At 43.2% G+C, this 25,789-nt stretch overlaps 1 protein-coding gene and 1 long non-coding RNA gene across 3 annotated transcripts in view; one reads left to right on the top strand and one right to left on the bottom strand.

Moving 5' to 3' along the window:
• The window catches only part of LOC311193406, an 8,488-nt gene extending 5,090 nt beyond the window's left edge, over positions 1-3,398 (top strand). The window contains exon 3 of the long non-coding RNA XR_014617391.1: positions 3,373-3,398. This is a non-coding gene — a long non-coding RNA (uncharacterized lncRNA). The remainder of the gene's footprint in view (positions 1-3,372) is intronic.
• A 7,386-nt stretch (positions 3,399-10,784) lies between these two features.
• Positions 10,785-25,350, bottom strand: LMO4 (LIM domain only 4; the record flags this gene model as incomplete). Of its 2 annotated transcripts, XM_084265924.1 has the most annotated exons (5): positions 25,223-25,350; positions 22,661-22,899; positions 15,659-15,755; positions 15,141-15,296; positions 10,785-11,039 (listed from the first exon to the last, which is right to left on the bottom strand). In XM_084265924.1, exons 2-5 carry the CDS (start codon positions 22,894-22,896, stop codon positions 11,031-11,033), a joined length of 498 nt encoding a protein of 165 aa, XP_084122050.1. In that variant the 5' UTR covers positions 22,897-22,899; positions 25,223-25,350. The 2 variants fall into 2 exon arrangements, with proteins under 2 accessions (XP_084122050.1, XP_084122049.1); XM_084265923.1 differs by lacking the exon at positions 10,785-11,039 and having other exon boundaries at positions 15,096-15,296.
• Between the last annotated feature and the right edge of the window lie 439 nt (positions 25,351-25,789).

Here is a 25,789-nt window from a genome sequence, read left to right as displayed (position 1 = left end):
CATACTGTGTTTGTTTTAGGTCAAACAGTCTGGTCCAGTCTTACAGGGATGCAGTCCCCAGGATTTGCTGGGACCACCAGCCCCTCCTGTGCTGGCTTGGGCTTCAGTCGGGGTTTCCTTCTCTGCCAGGGGCTCACACGGAGCCACATCCCTGTCGGAGCCTAGTTCAGATCAAAGCCCTCTAGCTGCAGGCTGCTCACAAGACACACATATGCGTATTCCTGGATCAGGGGCAGAGTAAGATGGATCTGGCCCAGGTGGGAGGAAGGGAGTCGTGAGGAAGGGACCAGGGGATTCTCCATCATGGGATGGCAGGGAGCATATCTTTATGTCATCTTCTGTAAGCTCCCAGGAGAGGGAGTAGCATGAACTCCTGGAAAGGTGCTAGTGGAGGCAACCACTGGGTGAGTCCTCCCTCCCAGTGCTGGGTGTGCTGGCCAGGACACGGGTGGTGGGGGGAGCCTCAGTGTACAGATGAGCTGCACTGCCCTTCCTCTGGCACTTCTTCCCACCAGCAAAGCTGTGCTTCAGGCGTGAGGATCTGTGATGTTTATAGCAGGGGATGTTTGTGGTGTGAAGGAGATGCCAGTGACATCTCTGCTTTTCTGAGGTTATTCTCCATCTGATTTAATTTCCACTTTGCCAAAGCGGTGAGTTCTCGTGAAGCTCTGGGTCAACGTGGATGAAGGTAGTCTGACCCACTTCTGCTGAAATGGAACTGATTCAGTGGGCTGAGCTTTGGGATGAAGGGCAGTGGAAGACAAAATAATCATTTAGAAAACTCATAATTTTAGGGTGGTGGTTGAAACTGACACAGAACAAGGAATTAAAAAAATAAATGAGAAAGTATTCTTTCTACTCACTGGCCTTGGGCTACAGCTCAGGTATTGTCTTTGGAAAGACCTCAGAATGCAAGAAAGGAGATGTGGAGGCAGCCTGGTTTGTGCTTTAAACCACCACCTCATAGCAATGTGGCAGAGTTCAGGCTGTGGCTAAGCATGTTCAAAGAAGGGTTTTGCTCACCCAAAGTAATGTGCAGTGAAGCTGGGCAGGTGGGATTAAATTATGCTTTTGCCAAATGTTTACCTTGGAGATTGGCAGAATAATAGGTACATTGGATTTTTTCATATTGTAATCATCGTAGAAAGGAAAAATTATTTAAAAGCAAATGTTGGCCAGAAGGAGCTTGCCTCTCTTAACTATATTACTGACAAAGTCTGTCGTCCTCCTTCACAGCTCCTCTAGCAATCAGTGGAAATATTAATTAACCTGAGGGCAGTCCCTGGCCCAAGCACAGCAGGATCTGTGGAAGGGCCAGGGGATGAGGTGGTCAGAGGCTGATGCAGATTTGGACTTGGATCCCAAAAAAGATGTCCAGGAAGAGACGTGTTTCTCCCTAAGGAGCTATTGGGTCACATAGACACCAGCTGCCTTCTAACAGCGGATGTCTTTCAGCCCCTGTCAGTCATCCATATGACATGGCTCTTCACATACTGTCTTCTCAACACAGGGCTGATGTTCGTATGGAAATGCCATCTGTCTGTCAGTGTTCCTACCTGTGCCTGTGGTGGGTACTCATTCTCATGTGAATTACAGACCACTGATTAAATGTGCTCCCATACCACTGGTGAGCAATCACAGCACACCACTTTGGACAACAATGTGTTCTCACTGAGCCTTGTTGTACTGTGCAGTAATTAAAAAGTCATGAGTCCTATTTAAATATAGGGCAGCCTGTCCTAAACCTCCGAGTGCCTGTGGGTGTGAGTAAGCTCACTCTCCGAGGATGTTCCAGCTTCATCAAAAGGATGTAGGAAATGCCAGATCCAGATATATGAATTCCACTTGTGGTTTGGTTTTTTGTTGTGGGTTTTTTTTTTTTAAATACGTCACTGATCAGTCCAGGGATGGCAAAAATTAATAGTAATGACCTAATTACTGTACCAGCTGCCTACAAAGAGGGATCCTGTAGGCAGACTCCTTCTGCCCATTTGCCTGCTGGTTAAACCACCACTCTAGAAATTATAAAACAAAACTTTTTCCCTTTATAAACATCTATCAGCATCACCTTTATATGGCCCACAGCACCAACACTGCCTAGCTTTTAAGTTCTCAAAATCCAGCCAGAATCTCCCCTAGCACATTATAACACATTTTACTAGCTTGAGCAGGGTAAAACACAGCCTTTCCTCAAATGGATGGCTGCTGAGCTCCAGCAACCTCTGCACAAGGACGGGCATGCCATCTGCGTGCCTCCCAACGTCCGAAGCCCGTTCATGACTGCCAGCCCTTTGAAAAGCCAGCCTGTTTCACTGATTGATTCACTTTTTAATGAACTGGGAAAGCCTGTGAACTTAAACCCTGACACCTCCACCTCCCTCCCTTCTTAGCCATCCCTGCAGCAATGTACTGATTATATTTCAAGTTATTATGGGATTAATACAGCTGCCCCCGGTGCCTCTTTCCCCTGAACTTCATCAATAAAAGTTGTGTACTACTCTTCCTCCAGCTAGTTCAGTTTCTCCCCAAATCTCTCCATGTTACCTGTGATGTGTTGGCAAGGCTGCATCATATCAGCCCTTCAAAGCTGCCAACGCTGCTATCGTTTAAAACCTACTTGTGTCACGGCCTTGCATAAGCTTTGCGTATTTAAGAGGACATCTTGAGCTTTGCTGTGCACTGCATCAGCTCTCTAAGTGGGTAGCACATACTTAGCACTACTGAAAATAATGAAATAAGATAATCCACACAAAAAATTAAATAGATTGTGCCAGTGTCATCTTTCTTTGCATTCACAGTGGAGCTATTAAAAATATTCTACACAGGCAAGTTCAGCAGAAGGAAAAAAGGGAGGGGGAGCAAAAGACCTGGGCCCAGCACAATCCAGTTTTTCATGCGTGGCATTTCTTTACAAAGTACAGTCCTTAGGTTCAAATTTTTTGTTGGTGCTATAGGGTTTTTTTCCCCCCTAAGAATCCTATTGTGTAAAAACATAATTAAAAATATAATTAACTAACTGGTTTATTCTCTGGGAAGTCTGCACTTGTTTACAAAGGAATCGCCACACAAGCTGCCACCTTCTACTGCGCTGAAGCAGGAAGTTATGCTCCCGTTTACAACTGTGCATCAATTCCACAATATATCTAGTTTTGGTACAAGTTACATATAAAATTCTTACTGAGCTTAATGTTGCAGCAAATAACACATATAGTAAGTGGGTAGGATTTATCACTGGCTGTAATGTCGTAGTACATATTCTAAATATATACGGTGAGTGATATATACACATGCACATGCAAACAAAATGGAAATATATTTAGTTTAAGAAGTGATGAATTGTGTTTGCTTTCATTATTCTCATTGTGTATGTAGGAGAACGGAGATCAAGTGCATCCACGAAAAGGGTGGGTGGTTGACATCGCATCTGTGCAGCACCACGCTCACGGGCGAGCAGGTTAGAGAACAAACAGCACTTTGCTACCCGTGGCACAAGGAGGGGGATCCCACAGGAGTGAGGGACCCAGTGTGGTTGGTGGGATACAAACAAATCCCAAGATGCTCCCAGAAAGCATAGAACATCTATCCAGCTAAAACATCTCCCACAAGATGTTTTATTCAAACTTCTTGCTTAAAGAAGGAAGTGGTAATTTTTCCCTTTAAATTATTTTCTTGGGGTTTTTTTTTTCCCCCCTTTTGGTCTCTCTCATAAACACAGAGGCCAGAAGGCTATGCTTAAATAATTCATCTACAAATTTGCAATATCTTTTTGAACTATAGCAATTAAACGGAAAATAGAAAAATCAGCTCAGCATCCTGTTTGGATGTAATTAAAGGTATAATCTGTTCCATTTGAATACTTCAGTGCTTACCCTTCTTAAAACAACAAATAAGAATAGTAGCTCATTTGCAATATGTTTTTTTTTCAAGCCAGCTAAAAAGACTAACTGATGAAGCAAGAATAATAATTTTTAAATGTGTCATAAGCACAAAAACACCAACTACAGCTTTCGAATGATTGCTGCAGATCCCATGTCTGATGAGAGTTCAATAACAAGAGATATAAGCTTTATGGCAAAACAGTGAAGTCTTCCACTGTTTGGTATCAGCATCTTGGTATGGCTGATATAATTACCTATCAAAGACATCAGTGGAATGAATATCAGAGGATAGCCAAAAATGTGTAAGTGGGATGCATATCAGCTCAGTCTTTTAGGGGCTGTTTGATCTTAAGGTTTTTCTCCCAAGAATAAAAGACAAATGCTGCATTCATTGCCCCTTTGTTTTCTGTAAGCAGCTGATGATTTTACAGCACAATAAAATTAGCCTATTAACGGCTGGCTTATGAGTTTTAGCTGGATTTTTTTCTTCTACTGGACATTTCTCCACTGCTCAAAGAAATTGAAGTCAGGTGTAAAGTTAATATCTGCCTTATTCATTTATTCTTCTGTAAGCAATCAAGATTTCCCCAAATCACAGGGCAATCTCTTGCCTTTCGAGAATGAATATAGGCCCTGTTCTCTCAATTTAGTTTAACAAAACAACTGGCATAAGTTCAATGGAACCGATGATTATTCTGAGAGGTTACGGTGAACCACAGAAGTTGTTAGCGAAAAGCTTGCTTGTAAGATCCCCTAAGAGGAAAAGTATATGGATATTTCAAAATGTAATTAACAGCCTATTCCAACAGTGCAAGAAAGAAACAGCGGCTGGTTTAGCTGCAGAGGAACCTGGCTGCACGCAGAGGACTTCAGCTTGCCCAACAGCCACCGCTCCCTTAAAAGCAAAGGACACAAGCGTCAGAGGGGACCTCTCGCCTGAGAAAGGTACGTGGGCAGTCTGTCTGCAGGGCCTTTTCCTGCTGCCAACCTCACTGTGCTTGGCAGCTCAGCTCCCTCCCTCATGGGCATGTTTGCTGGGTCTGAGATGGCCATTTTCTCTCTGCTATAGCTTGCTCTCAGGGGAAAAAAAAATTCCCTTTGGGGAAAGAATATCTCAAGCTTAGTTTTGGGCTTGATGCTATGGTTTATAGGACTGTTTCAATTAAATTGTTGAGGGATTTAGGGGTTTTTTTTTGGTTTTTAAAAGTTAAATATGTAGCAGTGAAAAAAAATACTAAAAAGCAAAATATATTTTTTAAACATTTTTAATAATTTAAAAAAATTATTTTCAAGCTCAGCATTTGTAAGCTCAGGTGAACATCTAATGTAGCAGGGAACAGATTTAAGCAGATAAAATGATTACAAAAATGTAAGAGTGGTATTAGACATGAGAACAAAGCGACACAGTGGTCTAATGTGGACTGTGATAGAATGGTGAATACGAGAGAAATTTAAGCTCAAATTTTTCAAAAGTTACTCACACCTGTTAAAATTTCCAGCCTTTCTGGGTGTGTGTGCTTTGCTGTTTGAAAGCACGGGCCCTTTTCAGGACTGGTGCCTCAGAGGCTTGAGCCACCACATAGCGTTCCTCAAGCATCACCCTATTACAGGCACAGCTTTTCTTAAAAGTCACTGGATTTTGCATCTTCTGATGGGGCTAAACACGCCATGCAATGGCTGCACGTGCCTTTCCATTCACTAGAATTCTGCAATTTATTACTTTCAGTACAGTAGCACTGAGAGGCCTTAAAAAGTTGCAGCCCTTGTAGTGCTAGGCCCTTGCATGCCCTTTGGTGGGCAGGCAAGAGGCGAGCAGGGGCAAAAAAAGCACTTCCCCAGCTACAGTCTTAGCCCCTGTTGCCACCCCTTTGAAACTGCTGTGAAAAGCAACACACCAACAGAACCTGGCTTGTTAAAAAAGACCCACAGGGGAGGGAAAAACCCCTCAACACAGTCACATCTGTCTCCAGTAAACAGGACTTTTCCTGGGGCTCAGACATACGACCAATATTGTGCATGCAAGTGAATTACTGGCTGTCACCTGGGCCATTCTCACTGAGGTTTAAGCAGAGCAGAGGCATTTTAGCTGCCATTTGCCAGGGGCTAAGAGCCTGCACACGCTGGGCACCTAATGCCCGGGCACGCAGGGAGTCCTGTGTCCCGTATACCACCTGGCACAGCAGTTTGTTCAGCAGCACTCAACTATCCCTATGGGTCACACTTCAGGCCCAGGACCCAAGCCATTTCACCCCGAGGAACGTCTCCAAGAGACAGGAACCTGTTTCTAAATGAAGCAACGCTTATCTCATGCATGCCACAGGTGTGATGTCATCCCCGCTGGCGCAGGAACGAGGATGTCTACAGCCTCCGCTGTGCAAAGATGCAGGAACTAAAGTTAGCATGTCTCAGACTTTGTTAAAATATGGTGATAATTAAGAAATATAATTACCACTACAAAGTTAATTCCTCTTTGAGTTCTTACAAACAAGTTTTTAATTTGCACCAAAAATTTACATTTCAGATTTCAAGTCAACCACGAAAGGCTACGAGCGTGGCAGGGGACTCAAGGGGGGTGGGGGTGGGGGTGGGCAGGGCAGGTTCTGCCAGGCCTGGGGGCAGGAGCGCTGTGGCTTCCGGAGTGACGCAGGCAGAGTCGCCAGCCAAGCCTGGGTGCACACAGGTGAGCAGATCGCGTTGCTTTACACTGTCTCAGCTGTTGTACAAGTGTGGAAATAACAGCCCTGTCAGATAAACTTCTGCTTTTTATTAAAAAAGCCCCAACAACAACTTATAAGGTAATTGATTGCTTTCTTCTAGTCTTTTATTAGTTGTGATTAAGGAGATATAGTAGCCCTGTTTACACAGCTCTAACAAGTCAGGACCTGCAGCACGTTATTGGCTTGCGGCCCACAACTTGCAGTCCATTCTCAACAGAATCAATCTGAAGTTGAAAACATCCCCTGTAGGAAGCGTACACATCCCTGCTTACCCGGGAACAGAAAGCAGTAATAACTTCAGGTCCTGTAAGTTGCAAGTTCAACTTACAGCGATCAGCCCTGACTTGTCATTGCTCTCAGCGTGTTCGTGATGAGATCGGAGTGCTTCACGCAGGACTCATACTTTCAACTTGACAAGGGACATAGGTGAGCATGTTACACTTCACTGTTACTCGCAGCTCAGACTCTGCAGAAACAAATGGAGAACTCCTCGCTGCTTAACATGCAGGCAAAGCACGCCAATCTAAAATGGCTGATCAGTAATACTTTAATTGCAGTTTCATAGAAACAAATTGCTATTTAATTGCAATAAGCTCTTCTGTGGCTTAGCTGGACTGACAATAGGCATACACCTGGTGCTAAAGGTAACAAGCAGCAACAATGGTTATCTGGTACTTCAAGAACAGGAGGCTCAGGCAGTGCAATCAGTGCTGGAACACAGAACTTCACAGCAAAGAAATATAAACTTAAAAAAAAATACTTAAATGTTCTGATCTCAATTTTATTTGTCATTTTAACAGAGCTGTTCAGAATGTAGATCCTTGCAAAAAGCCTCACGATTGACATATGACTACCAGCCAAAGAATTTGATAAAAAATTTAAATTAAAATGGTCTTTTGAAATGCCTGACAGCATTTGATAGCAAGCCGTGCTATGCCAGTGTGTGATTGGGAGGGTTGGTTGTTTTTTTGGGGTTTTTTTTGTGTAGTTTGGGGTTTTGGGGTGATTTTTGTTCGGTGGGTGGGTTTTGGGGTTTTTTGGGGGGGGTTTATTTATTTACCCTAAAATTAGATGATGCAAATTTTACCAGGGTTAACTCACAGGGAGAGGAAAAAAAAGGAGACAAACTCAGTGTGGTTAATATTCTAAAGATGTGACTTAATTTCATAGGCTTCATTTTGGTAAGACATTCTCATTTTATATTTCATAAGATACTGCATAACCTGTTAAAATATTTAAAGATAAATCAGGCAGGACTGAAAAGACAGTATCTTGTTGCAAACAGAATTTGGTTTGGAAAGGCTTAATGTCCCACTGCCTGCCAGGATGCGTAAATCTCATAACTAGACAGCTGGATAGGTAAAAACATTAAACCCATTTAGAGGGCAATCTTTTTACAAAATTGTTTCATTAATAAGAGTGACAATTTATATGATTGAGACGTTTAGATGCAGTATAGACAGAGCATTTTATCCAGGTTCACGAGGATGATTTCAGATTAGTAATATTTCCTTTGATTTTTTTTTAACAGCATTCATTTTTGAAAGTGAGGGAAGCTCTTACTGAATGATTATTTGTGTGACTTTTCAGCAGCACTAAATGCAGAGGGTGTATTTCAGCCTCAGTGTAGCAAATGCATGTGATAAAAGGTGAACAAGTATATGCTTTTCCTTACAGAGCTCCTAAAAAAGTGATTTTTTTCACATAAGGACAAATCTAAGTGTTTCCAGTAGCCTTCCATCCACACCTACCGTCCCCATTAGAGCCCATTTTATTGTCTGAAATGCCTCTGGTTTCAAGAAAGTGTTTTACCTAAAGCAAGAACACTACTTAAAATATGTTCTATTGTATATTCATAGCTCCATTAGTCCTCCTCCAATTTAGCACATCAAAGCAAAGGCTTCATCACTTGCATGTGGATTATGCTAACATGAGTGACATTTGTAATCTTATAGGTCTGCAACTTAAGAAATGCTTTTAAAGTAAGCTATTAAATAGGTAGCTCTGCTTTACAAACGAGTCATATAATAGTTTATTTAAAGCCGTTAATGAACTTCAACCTCTACATCACTAAATGCTAGACTACATTTCTTACTAGAAGTTATTAGCTATCTTCTTAGCTCTTCTGGGTTATATTGGACAACCAAAAACCTGTACGTGTTAGATTTAAACACCGTACCTTGAGTGCTTATACTGAAAGACTATAAAAAGATGTCTACAGGCTCACTAATACTTGAATTCTGTATTCACACGACTTCAAGTGTCTTTTCAAAGATTTCGAAGCAGCACAATTTGCAGGACTTTACCTAAAGACTTTAATGCCAGATCAAAAAGCTTAGAAAATTATTTTTTAAATATGTAAGTGCATTTAATTAAAAAGCCACACATAGCTTCAGTCGTTTTATTGCTCTGTATGTCCTGCAAGTATTCCTTTGTCTTTACTGGCTGATACTGTACATAACGACATTTCCTTGTCTCTGCGACAGCCCTATTTTTTCCTCAAGCACTGAAGTGTTAAAAAAGGAATTCAGCAGCCCTCCAATATACTAGAGGTCAAGAAGTAGATTCTGAAGAAAAATTTTTAAAAAAAATAAAAATCTGATGTTGGTTGTTTAGACAGCACAATCTATAAATCAGCTGTTTGTGTATCGGCATCACATGTAAGTCAAGCTCACTCCATAACCAAGCGTGCTGAACAGCAACCACCACCTCAAACACTGCATCAAAAAGGAAAACATCATCATGGTGTATTTCAGATGTATTAAGTCTCCTACAGAAGTAGAGCAGTTAACACTGATTTGTTATTAATTGCAGCAGAGGCACATTCTGGGTGCTGGTAGTCTCCTGACTGAAGGCATCACGGTCACTGCTCACGTTAGGACCTCGCTGCCACAGGGAAAGCCAGACTTTTTCCTGAAAATTATCCGCACAGCTCTACCACTGAGCGGCCGCTGGAAGAACCCACTAACTGAAGCCGCTCCCTTTCTGAGCTTAGAGGAGGCTTTGTTGCTTTTGGGGGCGGGGGAAGGAGGTGGTTGTTTGCTTACAGAGAACAGCTCATATTTGAGATCAGTTAGTTCTCAGAAATAGCCCAGGAAACATGTTTTGTTTTTCTTAAGAGTATCAGTGTTGAAAAGTTCATCCCTTAGCACAGCAAACACAACTTTGTGTTGTTGGGATGAGAATAGCTATTGTATTCCTTTTTTATGAATGCTCAATTCTAGTGCTCAGCATGAGGTACAGACCTTTCGTTGCTTTTTGTTTTATTATTCTTTGACCTCTCACAGTGTACACACACCCCCTCGTGCTTGCATACCCACAGACACATGCACACCCTTCACACAGGTGAGTCTGCAGAAAGGAACGGGATAGAAAGCGAGCGCACTACCTGTACGTGTACCGTAATTCACTGCAATAGGAATCACAATACACTTGCTGTTACTAGAATTAGGAATCTCAATGAAAAATAAAGAAGTTTGAAGTAGTGCTCTGTATCCTTGCCAAAGGTAACACAGTTAAGTAGTTGTAACAGATTCTTTACTGGCATAAGACAAAAAAAAGGTCCAAACCAAAAAGCTACTTTTAAAGGTGACAGTTCAGGTAATGACTACCTAAGATACAGTTTCAGAATAATGGTTTGAATGTAATTTTAAAACAAAAAAGCAGAGCTTCTAAAACCCATACTCCATTCAGTATTGTTTGTTTTACTTTTTTATTATTTAAATACACCATACTAGAGCAAATGTCTCTGAAAATATCACAAATAAAAGATTTTTCTTCATTCAGCAAATTAGAAGTAGGTGAAAATTTCTACACAGTAGCTGCTATGAGCCTGACTTTTTTCTTTTTTTTTTTTTTCTGTTTTTTGCCATGGGAAGTAGCAACATTAGGACAAAACACTTACATGCATACATACATTGTATTTTACAGAGATACAATAAAAGTGTTTGTGATAGAATATCACAAAAGCCACATCTTTATCTCATGTTCAGTTTGATTGAAACACATTTCCTTACAACACTTAAATATACAAAGAGCAAATAGAATGTTGTTAAGGTAAAACACAGGGTACAAACTGGCCAGTGCCCTGCTAATTGTTAATGAGGGTAGAAAGCAGATTTCAATGCTTCTTTTAATTAGCTTCATTAGTCATCTTCCCCACCCGCCCCCCCCAAGATGTCCTCCGGTGGATCTTTTTTCATTTTCTCTACAGTCTCCCATTAGCCCAGGTTCATGGAGTCCTTAATGTTCATATTCAGTCATTTTAATACACCAATAAATGTGGGAAGGGCAATCAAGAATAAAGAAGGTGCAATGGTATGGAGCTGGCATTGATGCTAGCTACAAAGGTGACTTGTCTACTTGGAGACATGGGATCCATCTGTGATGAACAAAATTTGAGATGAAGGCACGCATTCTGCATTACTCTGACCTTTTAGCAGACCTGTAAGAAATAAAAATGGGTATCTTAGCTAGAATACTAAATTTGAGATAGGAAACTACAACATGACTGCTTTTGTCTTTTCCTTATTCACTAATCTCTTTTTTATTAGATTACTTTCCAACTGTGACTTGATTAAGGCTTTCTACACTATCCATTCATGCTGCTAATGTTTCAACTTCAAATAGCAAAGCGCAAACATTTTCTGCAGTTTCACTACTGAAAAGAGCAGACAGGGAAAAAAAGCGACGACAACAATAAATAAGTGTACTTTGGGGTAACAATCGTACAGTGAATAAGGTGCTTTTTCTGGGCCCCTTTTAAAAGGAAAGAAACATTATGCCAGGCCTTTGAAGAAGCTAGTAATATGATCTTATAATTGGAAGAAATAGTGTGTAAAGCAAATAAGAAGTACAGCCAATATCCTCCCAAGGCAACTCTGGTTAATATGCTGCACTGCATAAGAGCTAAATATAGATATATTTCAGGATTCCCCCCGCCCCATTTAAAATTCCTCATCTGGTGTGTTAGTTAATGTTACATAAACATTTTAATATATGAAGTCAAACATGTGCTTTCACACTGGTGTTAATGAATTGTGATAATTAAAAGTGTCTAACTCAATAAAAATCTAAACTTTCATGGATAAAATAGAAATTATCATCCATAGTCTTCAAATACAATCTGTTTGCAATTACCGAAATGAAATAATATATATTAGAATTTTATGGGTTTTAAATGACATTTTGCGCTTCCCAGGAAGTTCTTTTTTCACCCTTTCTCTAAGTTACTAAAAGCCTGAGGTCTATTAGTAACTGCAACCCCCCACTTTCAAGCTAATTAAAGTAGTAGAGGCTTGGAGGTTTAATTCCCCAGAGCTGGAGCTCAGTGTGAGAAAGGTAATTTGTCTGTCCAGAACAAAGATTAGGGAGCAGCCAGCAAGCATATTTAATAAATGAGCATCAAATATCTTCTACTATGGACACAGACAACACCAATTATGTAACTACAAGGGAATTGTTGAGTGATATGTAAACTAGAAGATTTTTAAGATCTTCTCTGAGAGACGTAATCTAACTCATACTTTATTTAAAAGTAGAGACGCTGAACACAAGTGTTTGCTACCAACACTGCCAACCGGTGGAAAAGTTGTACTTTCTGTAGGCAGTTAATCCTGTTGCAAACACCAACTACTACGGGAGCATTACCAGCAAACCCTTCTTGGCAATACAGGTCCTTCCCATGAACTGGCACACGGGGCACCTCAAACTCAGAGTCTGCACTCTGCAGGCAAGCAGCACCGAGTTCGGATACAACAGGCTCTCTGCACGCTACACAGCAAGCGATGGGAAACTATCATGTACTTGTGTGAAGCGCCGGGAGGCCGAAGGCAGAACAGCCAGCGTTCGCCTCCTTAAAAAGAAAAGCAAGGTCTTAACCAGCACTGGGTCACACAGCTCTGTCCACCTGCACCGATCACCAACAGGTATCAACCTGTAAACTACGCTAAAACAACAATGAGGTCCTAACCGTCACTTCCACATACGCAACAAAATGTGGCGTAACACTGGGAATACATCTCAATCTCTTCAGTTTAATAAAAAAAACCCTGTGAATATTCTGCTATGCCTATAATCTCTAGTGGTAGAATAACCTGGAGACTGATTGATCTTTAATGTTTAATAAAGAGGATCTGTTACAGCCAACTCTGTCACAGTGGAAGAACACTTTTAATTAGTGGCCCTAAAACACTTTCTGGAAAACATGCCCAACATGCATCTTTAGCCTGTTAAAAAGGCAACATGCACAAAACAACCTTCCTGGCACCTGCCCCTGTAGCTTCCAAAGCCCCAGGAACCTGACAGCTCTGTGGTGAGACCAACTATAGTTCACTTTTCTGGGGTTCAGGTGCTCAGCAATTCCTGTCTGACAACTGGCAGGAGAACTTGCACCATTTTCTACAGAGATTATGTTATAAAGAAAAAAGCCCCAAACTCTTCCCCCCCAGTCTTCTCCCTAACACTTCTTCATCCTCCTCATCGCTGACTGCAGCAATGCAGTCAGCAGCAGGTGACAGGAACTAAAATACAACCCCGTTCTCACTGTGTTCTCTGCATTTCGGTTCTACCAGGTGCCTACAGTCGTGAGCTCTGCAAGCCCTGTCCAATTTTACTTCTCTTTCCCATGTTCTATGTTCCCCATCATGTCTACTGCTTTTACTGCAGCTAAATCATTTTTATGTTTCGCTAAGGCATAGCAAGAAACTGATAAAACTAAATGACAATTTAGACGCCTATTTGAAGTTACATTAAACTTTACATTCCTAGAAGACAAGTGGATAAACCGCGCTCTCAGAATGGCAAACCTTTTACTGCAGTGTATAAAGATGAATGGTTTTACCTATATTTTGAAATGGGATTCCTACCAATATTCATTTAACAGATTCACTGCTAGCTAGTCTATATTACAGATTTGTTTCATTAAAATTCACAACAGTATAAATCTATGAATCTTTAACTGTATTTGTACTTCCTTGAGAAGAGGCTGCACATTCTCCTCTAATCTTAATTATCTTTGTTCTGCCTAACTATATAGGACTCTTGTACTCAACTCCCTCATCACCTCGATTGACAAATTAAGTAAATAAAAAAGGTCCATGTTTTATTTTGATGTAATTACACTCACTGTATAAGACTTGAAAGAATACTTAAAATTAATCAGTAAATTTATGCACAGGAAAAAAAAGCAAACATAGCTATTGAAATGTGGCAACACAACAACAGAAAAAAACCCAGTGGAAATTAAAAAAAACCATTTTGTGTTTTCTTGGACATATTTCTCCACTAAGTAAAAGCACTAAAAAAAATATTCTGTACTTTACAGAATAGATCAAACTTGCATTTGTCCCAGATTTTTTTAATCTTCCAAATTCCTATTTGCAGATAAACGTTATTTTTTGTGATCCTTACAGACATTAATGAAGTTCCTATTGTAAATCTATAAAGAATTACCAACTGAAGTGTGCACTTTTTGTTTCATTGCAATAACTCAGTGCTGTGTGATTGCCTGGGTTAATGATGAAAAAGTCAAATATACTATCAGAGCTGATGGAAAAATCTATCACCAATCTGAAATTAAAATTCATCTGTGGTCAATAAGATTTAATATCCATGCAAGTGGCGCTGTAAAGAGTAAATGAATCAATGTCATCAATACATAATCAGTATGAAATATGATGTGAATAAAATTATGTGCAAGAGTCATACATTCACTCTTTTCTGGACCAGGGTGGAATGAACAGTCTCTTAACTCAAGGTTGACAGTAATTGTTACAAATTAGGCACAGCAGTTATCAAAATGCACTCACTTGCATTGCTTTAGGACTTATTAAGGAGATTAAAATAGATCTAAAACTATCTAGTTTCAGAGTTACAGGACAACTGTTGATCGGAATTTTTTTCTTCTTCTCCTCCTCCATATGATTTGCACAGGTATTATTTACTCATTTAGCTAGAAACCAAGAGCTATCAACCACAGAGACACACAATCTCTAGTTGAGCTATTAGTGTTACGGAGCGGTAAAAAAATAGTGCTTTGGTTTTGAAATCTGAGTTATGACATACAAAACAGACAAGAAAATTCTTTTGAAACGAGTACCCCAGCATGCTTCCTCAACTAAAACCTTAATGCTGAAGTGAAATAACGTTGGCTTAGTTCAGAACCCTTCTCAAGACATTTCTTTCCATATTAAAGAACCTAATTTTCCTCCCACAAAAACCTGCTCTCTTGTAGCCCTTAACTTCAAGATCATAAAATAAAATACTTCTCCTTGTAAAGAGTTTATATTAATATATGCTCTCCATTTCACTTTGTACACAAGGAGCTCAACAGCTGTACAGAGGCACGTGCCCAAACCAACTCACCCTATATGTCACATGTAAAAGGTTAGTATTTTGCCCCGTACCCCATGTCTAAGTTACTTATGGTAAGTTCAATTACTTAAAGGTCTCCTTGCAGGGGTAGGGAATGTCCACTATTAGAACGAAAAGAAATTGATCTTCATTTAGCTCTAATAAAGCTTATTAGTAATTGTGAAGTATTCACCTTCTGGTCTGGCAGTAGTGGATTACTCTGAAGTGAATTCAAATGGCCATTGATGAGAGCTGTAGGTCTATCATGTTCACAAAATAAACTGCCATTGATGTAGTGAAACCGATCTCCGGGGACCAGGCGATTCCGGCAGGTAGAGCATGTAAAACACTGGAAAGAGAAAGAGACAGCAAGTGAAACTACAGCACAAATTAAGTATGCTGCGGGCCTGAAAATTACACTTCAGAGACTGCGAGTACAGTTGAGATATGGAGCTGCTTGGTTTCTAGCATCTCCAAATATGGCATTAGTCTTACCTGTTGGGACTACGCAGTACATAACTCAAGTATAGTTTTACCGATTACGAGGGAACAAAGCTACACACTAAGGGAAGCTTTATAATATATACTCATATTTCTAGTTATTGCTTTGCAAGTCATTCATAAGCAGATGCAGATTTTATACTAAAGCAGCATGGCACTGCTAATCAGCTGCTAAAAAAAACCCCACCACCACACAGAAAAACCCCTCACCTTAAGATGATAGACGTTGCCCTGTGCCCTCATGACCAGCTCACTAGCAGGAATGGACTGTCCACAGGCACTGCAAGCACCGCTATTCCCGAATAACCTGGAACAGAGGTGATGATCATGAATAATTTAATACACGGGAGGCTCGAAGCATTTTTGCGCATCGCTGCAATGGTTTATGACACAACTGTTTTAGGCTTCTGACCCCCGTCTTCTAACTTGCTTACGTGTCACAATATGAAAAAGTATATTTTTGTGTAACAACTGGTAGCTTCACCCCACCTCGGATGTGGTTACACAGGATTTAATCAGAAATATTGACTTACACCTCTAGAAACACAAACAATTCTGTACGACACACATTTTATCAGATTACTGGGTTCATCATAAAAAGAAGATACAATTCATGACTGGAGTTTAAATGCATTGTGTCCTTGAAATTATATGAAGAACTCTTTTGTACTTTAATCATATCTTGAGATATGAGTCATCAAAAGGGTTAAGAGGATTTGATTGTATATCTAAGAAGACATCATGCTCAGTGTATTGAAACTCCAGTAAACCTCCATCAGTGCAGAGTTTCCATTAGAAACTCTCTGCTATCCAGGTTGATATATAATGTGTATGGGTTAACCTTTTCAATCATGGTGTCAACACTTTAGATTTGCCTCTGCTCATCTCTTTCATCCTAACCTTCTCTCTCTCTTGATAATGAAATGCTTGCTCCAACTTCCCTCTATCTGCTCCTGAGTCCACAATTTAGATTACTTCATCTCTGCTAGCAACAAACTGAATGAAATTTCGATTTGAGCAGAAAGTAATTTACCGGGATCTGGACCCATTTGTCATCATATCTCTCTGGGTGTTTGCTGTATCACTGCAGTTTTCCTATGCAATCAAATGAGACCACAACATCTGCCATTGGGGGGGGGGCACACGCAGTGGGGGGAGGGGGGGACAGGCAGAAGAGTGGTGAAGAAAAATATATACATAATTCTTCAAATCTGTTTAAAGGCACAACGCATCGATTCAAAATATAATACAATAATGATTATTGAGTTCTACTCTTACAGGCTGCGTTAGCCAGAATTAGAAAACCTTTATTTGCTTTTGCACACCTCTCTAATATACACAAATATTTATAAAGACTACCACAATCATTTTGCAGTAAAAAAGGAAACTGAACTAGCTGGCAGGGTCACAGACCCACTTTTCTGCACGATGTAAAACACAGTAATAGGATTTACAAATTAGCGTATTGGTGTCATAATAAATATTAATATTTGCATCTCCTTCCTGTCCAAATAAAGTCATAAAATTCTGTTTGTGTCAACCTAGGAGACGCATTACAACAGAATACCCGTAATCTGAATGATTGCGGTGTGCCTCTGTATAAAAATAATTGCTTTGAATTTTCAGAATCTGAGCTTGCAGAGGAGGCTTGTCATGTTCAAACTACTAATTTGCTGTCGCCACTTTATTGAAAATAGCCTGTAAGTTGTTATTAAATGTATCGACTGAACGACAGAGAGAGTAGTAAAACTGCCCCTTAAGATGGCTTTTAATAGGAAGCTGAGAAACAAATTTTGCAGCAGCATCGATTTGAAGAGTTCAATCAAAACTCCATTTCAAAACTAATTAGTCTGAGATCCACGACACATTGACACGTTCTTGCAGAATCACAGTGGTTACAAAGGGAAAGCTGAACTAATACATTGTCAGGACCTCCAGCCAAAGGGACTAAACTGTCTGGAAACTAAGGGTCCATTATTAGGGCATCTTCTAAATCAGGACCAGTTCCGAGTAGTTACATGATGTATTGAGGTTACTTCCAAAGCTTTACGATATGCATTTTGCTTCCTCCATTGTTACAAGTAATGAAGTTGGCACACAGAAAAGGTGCAGGGGAAGCAAGAGGAGACAGCAAGGCAGTGGCACATTTCTAGAGCAAAGAGCCAAAAATCCAGGGTAAGGGGTGATGAGGGCACTGCTGGGTCGGGCGGAGGCAGAAAGGCAAAGATGAATAGACTCTGTCCAGCAGAATCTGAACCTCGTGAGCCGTCACTCACAACCCCCCCCCCGAACTGCACCACCCAACTGAAAACACAGCTTTCGGAATGCTGATCTCATTGTACTACTTGTGTTCATTAAGCATTCATTTGTTACACAATCCTCTTCCCACCAGAAGTGGTCACACACCTCACAATGTCCGTGAATTCTAATAAACAGAGTAAACCCAAGCCAGAGGCTTTCCACACACCTTAGGCTTTCCCTAAGCATGTTCCCAGAACAATTCAGGTTTGGGAAGTCACTTCAGCTGCATCTTCTGCTAAAATTCCTAAAATTACTTTTAAACTCAGAATACCCTTTCGCTGCTTTGTATTATTTACCAGGAAAAAATAAGCTTGTTTTTCCTTCTCTACTGTTATGAATGGTTTTGTTCTGTAATACCATTAACAGAAATAGGGTTTATCTTTAAAAAATATAAATGTTATTCCTCCTTACCAGCAAATGAAGCCTTCCACAGTAACTATTCTTACTGAAAAAGTTGGTTCACATGGTTTCTGGGAGGCTGGAGAGCTAATTATCTAACCAGGGGGACCGTCCAGGACAGTATTTGATTTAAAAGGCTTGAGGCTTTAGGTGCTCAATTAAGTAGCTATCGGTCTCAGACTGGACTTTAATGGGCTCTTTTCTCTTTAACTGCAGCAATGGGTAGAGATACCCCAGGTCAGGCTAATTAAAGCCAGGGGACTCTTTAATTGTGATGACAGAATTGGTTTCAGTTTCCTCTTTGGGTCCTCAGTCCAAGAAGGTCATTAATATTTCAACATTTGGGCAATGCAATCAATCACAAACATCAAGAGGTTCCCTACATGGACAAGGCAGCTCTTCTACATTTAGCAGCATTTTACTGGGCCACCTTAAATTAACTACTGTGTGGTTCCGATGTAGCATTCCCCACACCCTAAACACACAAACACTCCTCTTATTTTTTTTCCTCAGAACTTTCAGAAGAGTGGGAACTAAGGCAGCAAGAAGCCTTTTTAGCCTAGTTTACCATCTTGCTGCTCAAAATTCAGTATCAGCAGAAACAAACCTCCAGCAACTTACACTAACAAAGTAAGGTTCCAGTGGTTTCCAAAATTGTGGCGATGGATTTAAGTGCTCTGACTCTTGCACAACACAGCGTACATTTGTGCCCACAGATGTATATCCAAGCCCTAGCAAAGAGAAATAAATGCACATCCAAACCTACTGATCCAGAAGTGACTGGTGTTTCTGTACATTCCCTATATTTGATCTAAATTCTGCACCAGCTATATTAAATGTAACAAAGAAAGGCAACACAGAAATTATGCCTGGAGCCAAGTCCATTAAAGGTACTTCAGAATAACTAGAGACCAAGCACCTTAAAAGCACCAGAAGCTATTGATACTTAAAAGGGGGGCTGTGCATAATGGCAAGTGCTGCATTAGAGAAGGGGAAGGAGGAAAAAAAAAAAAAAATACCAGGCAAATTACGCTTGGTTAATTCAGAGTAACAGATCTGCCCCCAAGTGAATTGGAGGCCTTGAATTAATTCTGTTATGACAAATCAAGATAAACGTTCCCCCTAAATTGCATGCGATTTAATTAATTTTTGAGATCCTGGTGTTTTTTTTTTCCTAGCTAATAGTTCACATGCTCCTGTGCTGTCATTGTGCTTGAGTGGGCAGACTTCAAAGTGATATTAAATAACCAACTATTAGATTTACCTAGCACGTCCTATTGGAAAAGTGCCATTTAATTACCTAGCCTGTTCAATTAAAGGGACAGCATTCCCTGAATATAGCAGCTTGCCGCTGATTACCAGGGAAATGAACTGGCTGCCCGGCGGCCCCCTCCCCGGCGCGGCGCACACTGCGGCTGCGGGCGGGCGGGCGAGGCGCCCCGCGGCCGGGTCCGGCGCGGCCCCACGCACCCCCCGCGGAAGGGGCCGGGCGGGCTGCGCCCACGCCGCCCTGCGAGGAGCGGGCGCCCGGGGCGGGGAGGGGCCGCGGGCGCTGCCCCTTTAAGAGACGCCTGGGCAGCCTCCCCCTTCTTCCCCTTCCCTTCCCCACCACTCCCCGCTCTCTCTTAGAGGCCAATTTTGTTAATTAAATGTTTTGTTTGCGACGCGGCTCTCATTCATTTCGGACACGTCATTCCGAGCAGATCTAAGCCAGGGACCAGATCTCATTAGATAAAACCTATCAGAACTAAGAGAAAATGGAGGAGACACTAATTAAAGCTTTTAATTGTGCGGGTTCGCTGCCACGCTGCTGCTTTATCTGGCATCTTAAGGTTGGGAGGGCTGCGCTCGGCTCCCCTCCCTGCAAGCGCGCTGCCGGCGGTGGGGAGGGAGGGGAAGGGACTGGGATTTTCGCCTCCCTCTCTTTTCCCAGGAACCTTGGCTTTCAATGAAAGCTGCTGCTGTAGCTCTACGGCTAATTTGTTGTCGGGTTTTTGGGGAGAAGGGAGGGAAAGGGGGAGTGCTGTGTTGCTTAAACACTAACAAAAAAAACACATACAACCTCAGACTCATTAATAAATGGCCCCGTGGTCTTGGCCTGAAGGAGTCAAGTCCCTTTCACCTGGCGCCTGCCGGGCCGATCAATCCTCTTTCTCATTTTGTTAGTCGTGTCTAGCGTGCCCCGCAACTCCAATTAACAACTGTGCCCATGGCTCTTGCTGGGGGAAGGGAATGTGCCACTGCAAAAGCCCTACAGAAAATTAAAAGGTGGGGAGGATGGCAGAGGGGAACCGGAGAGACTCGCTGCCAAATGGGTGGCATCGCCTCCACAACCAAATGAGGGTGTTTCAAGCAAGAGAAGGGCGAGGGCCCCGCTCACGCCAGCAGAACCCACGTGGAAGCCTGCGAAGTCCATTCCAGTGGGAAAGCTGCAAGTTAACTCAGCCCTTGCAGGGCCAGACCGTCCTACCCCACCTTGAGTGTACGGTGTCCAGTTCAAGTTTCAGCAAGCATCTGTCAGAGTTATTTTTGCAAGTCAAATTACACAGATCTAAAGAGAAGTCAGGCGATAGAACAAGGAGATCAATTCAAAACCCCCATCTGATAAAGCATCCTATTCATAATCGCCTACATTAAAATAAACGAGTATTAATTTTTGGCAACACAAAACCAGAGGACTGTGATAAGCTTGCCTGAACTTGCCTCTGGGATACAGTGGACGCATCTTCTCTTTTTAATTAGTAGTAATCAGACATGAGGATTTGTTTGATGGTGTTGGTCGAGTGATGAATCTGTACTATTCAGTGCATCTTAACAGTAGTGTCAATTTTTCCACTTCAAACAAGACTCTTTCCCTAACACTGTTCTGCTCTATTTAATTACAATTCTGCCAGGCTTAGGCTTGTTGCTTAGGATGATGACCAAAAAGCACCATTAACCCCCCCATGTACTGATTTTCTAGCATTTCTTTCTAGAAGTACCCCCAAAATTAGCAAAAACTAAGGCTCTGATTCCTCAAAGATACTGAGGGCTGCATTTCATCTACGTAACCAACTGAAGATGCAGCCATGTATCAGGGCAGAGGCTGCACTATCAGAGTAACCAAGTCTTAATTTTGTCCTTTTAGGACAACAAGGTCTCCGTGCACATGCACACATTCAGCACAGTCCCGATCTCCTCAATAGAAGTTTTACAACATGAGAAAACTTGTAACATTTGGATGCTGGTGGTTTTGTTTGGGTTTCTTGGGGTTTTGGTTTGGATTTTTTTTTTTTTAGAAAGGAAGAAAAAAAGTGGAACTTTTTAGCCATCAGAGAGAAGGAAAAACCTGGGTTAAGTCTTGACATTTACTGTAAATGAGAAACCAGAAGCACCTAAACAAAACACAAGTTGTTCTAAGTAAGCATTTCTGTTATGCCAGGAAGGTATGGAGCTTTTTTGTTGTTTTTTTTAATTACTGAATGTTGAAATAGAACACCTCCTTGAAGCATTCATGTGCATCAGTCTATCAAACCATTTACTCAAATTAAATGTGTAATCCTTCAAAATGCCTCCTTTTAAATTAATGAGTTTAAGTAGCTTGAGTTCACCTGAAAAGATCGTATGGGCACCTGACCTCATGAATTCTTTCTATTAATTATATTGGAAACTCGTTGGAAGGGATACTCTAAGTAATCTTACTGTACCCCAACAGATGCGAGATTAATAAGGCTTAGTCCCCCCTTACCCAAATCTGTAGCATTTAAAATGGACAGCTTCAAAAAAAAAAAAAAGATAAGAAATAAAGGGCAAGAACATATCCCTCCTCTCCTATCCCCTGTATTTTCTATACTGCAAGTTAAGAAAAATGTCGGCTCAGAGCTTCTCTGTAACAATGAGGACAAACATTATACCACTGTTTTTGGCTGTAAGTAGAATCAGTGGCCCTCCAACTGACGGTTAATCAGCTCTTTCACAAGGAGAACAGAGAATGAGTCATTCTGTTTCCACTCAAAGGAGTTTAAAGGTGCTTATGTAAATATCATAATTAATCAGATACTAAAGGCAGGCATTTCATTATTTAGCACCTCTGCCACAGCCTTATTTAAGCCCTACGATTTTAACATTTACTGTTCAGATATGCACACTTCTCCTTCAACACTACAACAAAGCAGATTAATTTAGCCTCTCTGATTGCTGTTTATTTTTAGTTAGGACTTGTTTTGTGCTGACAAACCACTTTAAAGTTACAGTCGTCGTTCCACCCCCCCTCAACTCTTCCCTCCACTTGGCAGTTGCAACTGCGCCCTGGGCTAGGCGCTAACATCCGCACGTCTCTCCGCTCCTAATGAAGAAGCGATCCTACGCCAGCCCACCCCTCCACCCCGCGCATCCCCACTCGTCTGCCCGCCACAAATAACGTGGGGGGGGGGAAACGAGAGAATGGGAAACAAGGCAGGAAGGAAGGGGAAAGCGGTCCCCACCAGCCCGGCCGTCGCCAGGCCAGCCGCTGCGTGCCCGCCGGCGCCTCACCTGATGTAGTCGTTTCTGCAGAGGATCATGCCGCTCTTGGTGTAGCAGGAGGTGCCGATGTCCCCCAGCTGGGCCTGGCAGCAGGAGCACTTGAGGCAGCGGCTGTGCCAGTAGCTGTCCATGGCGTAGAGCAGGAAGCGGTCGGCGATCTTCCCCCCGCAGCCGGCGCACCTCTTCCACGAGAGGGAGCCCGCCGTCACCGGGGGCGGCTGCGAGCTGCCGCCGGGGTTCACCATGGCCTGCGCGGAGAGAGGGGCGTAGGCGGGTCAGGGACGGGCCGGCAGCGCGGCGCACCCCGCCAGCCTCCCGCTTCGCCCGCGGCGGGGCCAGCGCCGCTCCCGGGCCGGGGCGGGGGGACACGGGCAAGGCCGCGCAGCTGGCGGGGGAGCGGCGGGCGTGGGGGGCAGAGCCAGCGCACCCCGCCGCACCCCCCGCCCTCCCCCCGCTCCGGGCTTGTGCAGCTGCAGCTCACAAGTCAGGAACAGTCCCGGGGTTTGTTTTGCTTATAAAAAAAAAAAAAAAAAAAAAAGTGTGTGAAGAGTGAAAAAAAGAGTTGTGAAACTGGTTTTTCAGTCTAGGAGAGACTCCGCAGGCTCGGGGCGGTAACGAGGGGCTCGGGACAGGCCGTCCAGAACTCGGGGTTTGGGGTTTGTTTTGTTTTGTTTTATTGTGGAGACATAAAAACAGCCAGAGAAAACACTCCAGACTGAGGACACTGGCCCAAATAATAGATCACTGAACTTCAGGACGCCTGTTAACTTCCTACACAAACATACTCAACTTTTGTCTCGCTAATCTGCCCTTGATCAGCAGTTTAAATGCTAAAGCTTTGTTACTCAAAAAAAAAACTTTAGCGACCATCGGAAAGCAGCAGAACACTGAAGTGCACCGCTCCGGCTGGAGCTACTCCGGCCGGCCCCAAAACTGCTACTGAGGGCATTTTTCACTTTCTAATAAATGCTTTATGCAAGCAGGACAACCGAGAGATAATATAGGAATCAATTCATAAAGCTTACTCTAAACCGATTAATTTGTTGCCTTCAATCCAGAGTCCAATAAACTCCCGGTGTTCCTCTAGTCACTTATACTATAAAAAGATCAAGTTATTTACTGCCAATTAAGCAGCATGTTTTGTCTTTGTCCTTTGTAAGCCGTATGTGCTCATGCCGAGGCATCTGGCTATCTGCTAAGGACCTTCGGACTGATACCTCAGGAGCAGCGAGGACGAACTTTTCCTGCCACCAGCCCAACTCGGCTGCAGCAGGAGGAGGAGGAGGACCGAGGCCGATTTTTAAACACACATTTCCTCAGAAAGAGTACCTGGAGGTATGTCCAGTGACCGCACAATAAACCAGAAGAACTGCACCAATTAAGCTGTAACAAAAACCCCGAGACTTTGGAAAGAAAACCACTCTAAAAGCCATTAGCATTGCATTTATCCGAACGCATCATATACCTTTATGTAAATTGATTTCTGATGCATTTGTTCAAGGAATTGCCTTTTGTTACAGTTTCCAGCTACAGCCTAAATGAATCTGCATTTCCTGCTCCGAGTCTTTAAACTGTTTCCCTACGCTTTAAATCACTTCGGATTTCTTAAAAGAAAGAAAAAGACTCCATGCCACCACCTTAGCCCGTCTTTATCGAAGGCAAATATATATAAATATAAACCGGGAAACGTTACACTGAGAAAACCGTCCAGTAACCCCATTAAGCTAAAGCTCTTAAGGACAAGCAATACCTTAATGCTGATTAAATCTAAAAAGATGAATCAAGAGGACTGACCAGAAAGTGACTCCCTTGATAACTAAGGACGGGCCCTCATCAAGTTTCATTTAGAGTTGGGGGGAAAAAAAGCTTTTAACTTAAATAGGCTTACTCTAGTAATTACACAGCCAAGCAATTTAGGTCCTGGGATAGGAGTCAGTGAAACAGAAAGCAGAGCTGGAAGCTAGAGGCAAAATACCACCCCCCACCCCCCCCTTTTAACAGCGTCTCTGGTGTTTTTTTAATGGAGACCAAGGGAGGGACAAGCAGAGAGCTGGCAATTTGTAGTACAAAAATGGATGCTTAATTCATGTCTTGGTTTTAATTAGGTGATTCACCGGATTTCTCCTGGATTGAAACAAAAGACCGTGTGGGGGGCAGGAAGGGAATTGGAGAGGAGAGAAATACAGAGCTCACTTTGATCTTTTCTGCCACTGTTTCAGAATAGTGTTTACTACAGGGGAAGTGGGTGCCCCAGCCACCCCCCCCCCCCCCTCCTCCCGCCGGGTTCCCCCCCATCCTCTCCATTCACAGCCGAGGCAGGCAGAGCCCTTTCCCGGCGGCAGCTGGAAGGGGAGGAAAGGAAAGCCGCCCCGAGCGGCTGCCGCCGCCAGGCTTTGTACACGGGGGCCGCGACAATGCCCGGGGCCCGCGGCTCCCCCGCGCCCGGGCCGCCCCGCTCCGCGCCCCTCCGCCGCGGCGGGCAGCGCGGGACGGCGGCGGGGCAGGGGGCGCGGGCATGCAACCGCACACACGTACGCTGGAAAATAAGGGGTAATTACCGGTACTTCTTACCTGCTTCCCCTCTATATTGCAAAAGGCCGGGGAGCAACGTCGCTCGGGGTGCCTGAGGAGGTCTCCGTGCAAAGAAACAAACACAGCGCTCGCCCTCTTTCTGGCTTTCAGGAGCGCTGGAGGGAGCCCCCCGCCCGGTAAGGGGCAGCCCAGGCTGGAAAAATATAGATATTGCTATGAGAGGCGCCTGCCTGGGTCCTTCCTCCAGCTCCCGCTTCCCGGGAGGGGAGCTGCAGAGCTCAGTCCCTGCCGCTGAGCTGCACACGCAGGGCGCCGCCGCTCGCTGCTGCAATCGCCGGGTAAGTTTGGCAATGTGGCTTCACTTTGTACCGCTTCCCCCCCGCCCCCCCACCTCCGCCCCCTTCTCTGGGCTGTGGCGGCTCCCGAGCCTCCCGCGGCGCGGAGCCGGCCGGCCGCGGCCCGCCTCAGCGCCTCAGAGGAGAGGGCGAAAGCCTGCGAGTTTGAGCGGGGCCGGACGCGGAGCTGGTGCTGGGGATCCTGCGGCGGCGGCGCTGGCAGGACGCGGGAGGAGGCCCCTCTGCCTGCCTGAGCGGGTGTGTGAGTGCG

The sequence above is a fragment of the Gallinula chloropus genome (assembly GCF_964237585.1).
Source record: "Gallinula chloropus genome assembly, chromosome: 6".
Taxonomy (NCBI): Eukaryota; Metazoa; Chordata; class Aves; order Gruiformes; family Rallidae; genus Gallinula; species Gallinula chloropus.
This window is presented reverse-complemented; position numbering and strand designations above follow the sequence as displayed.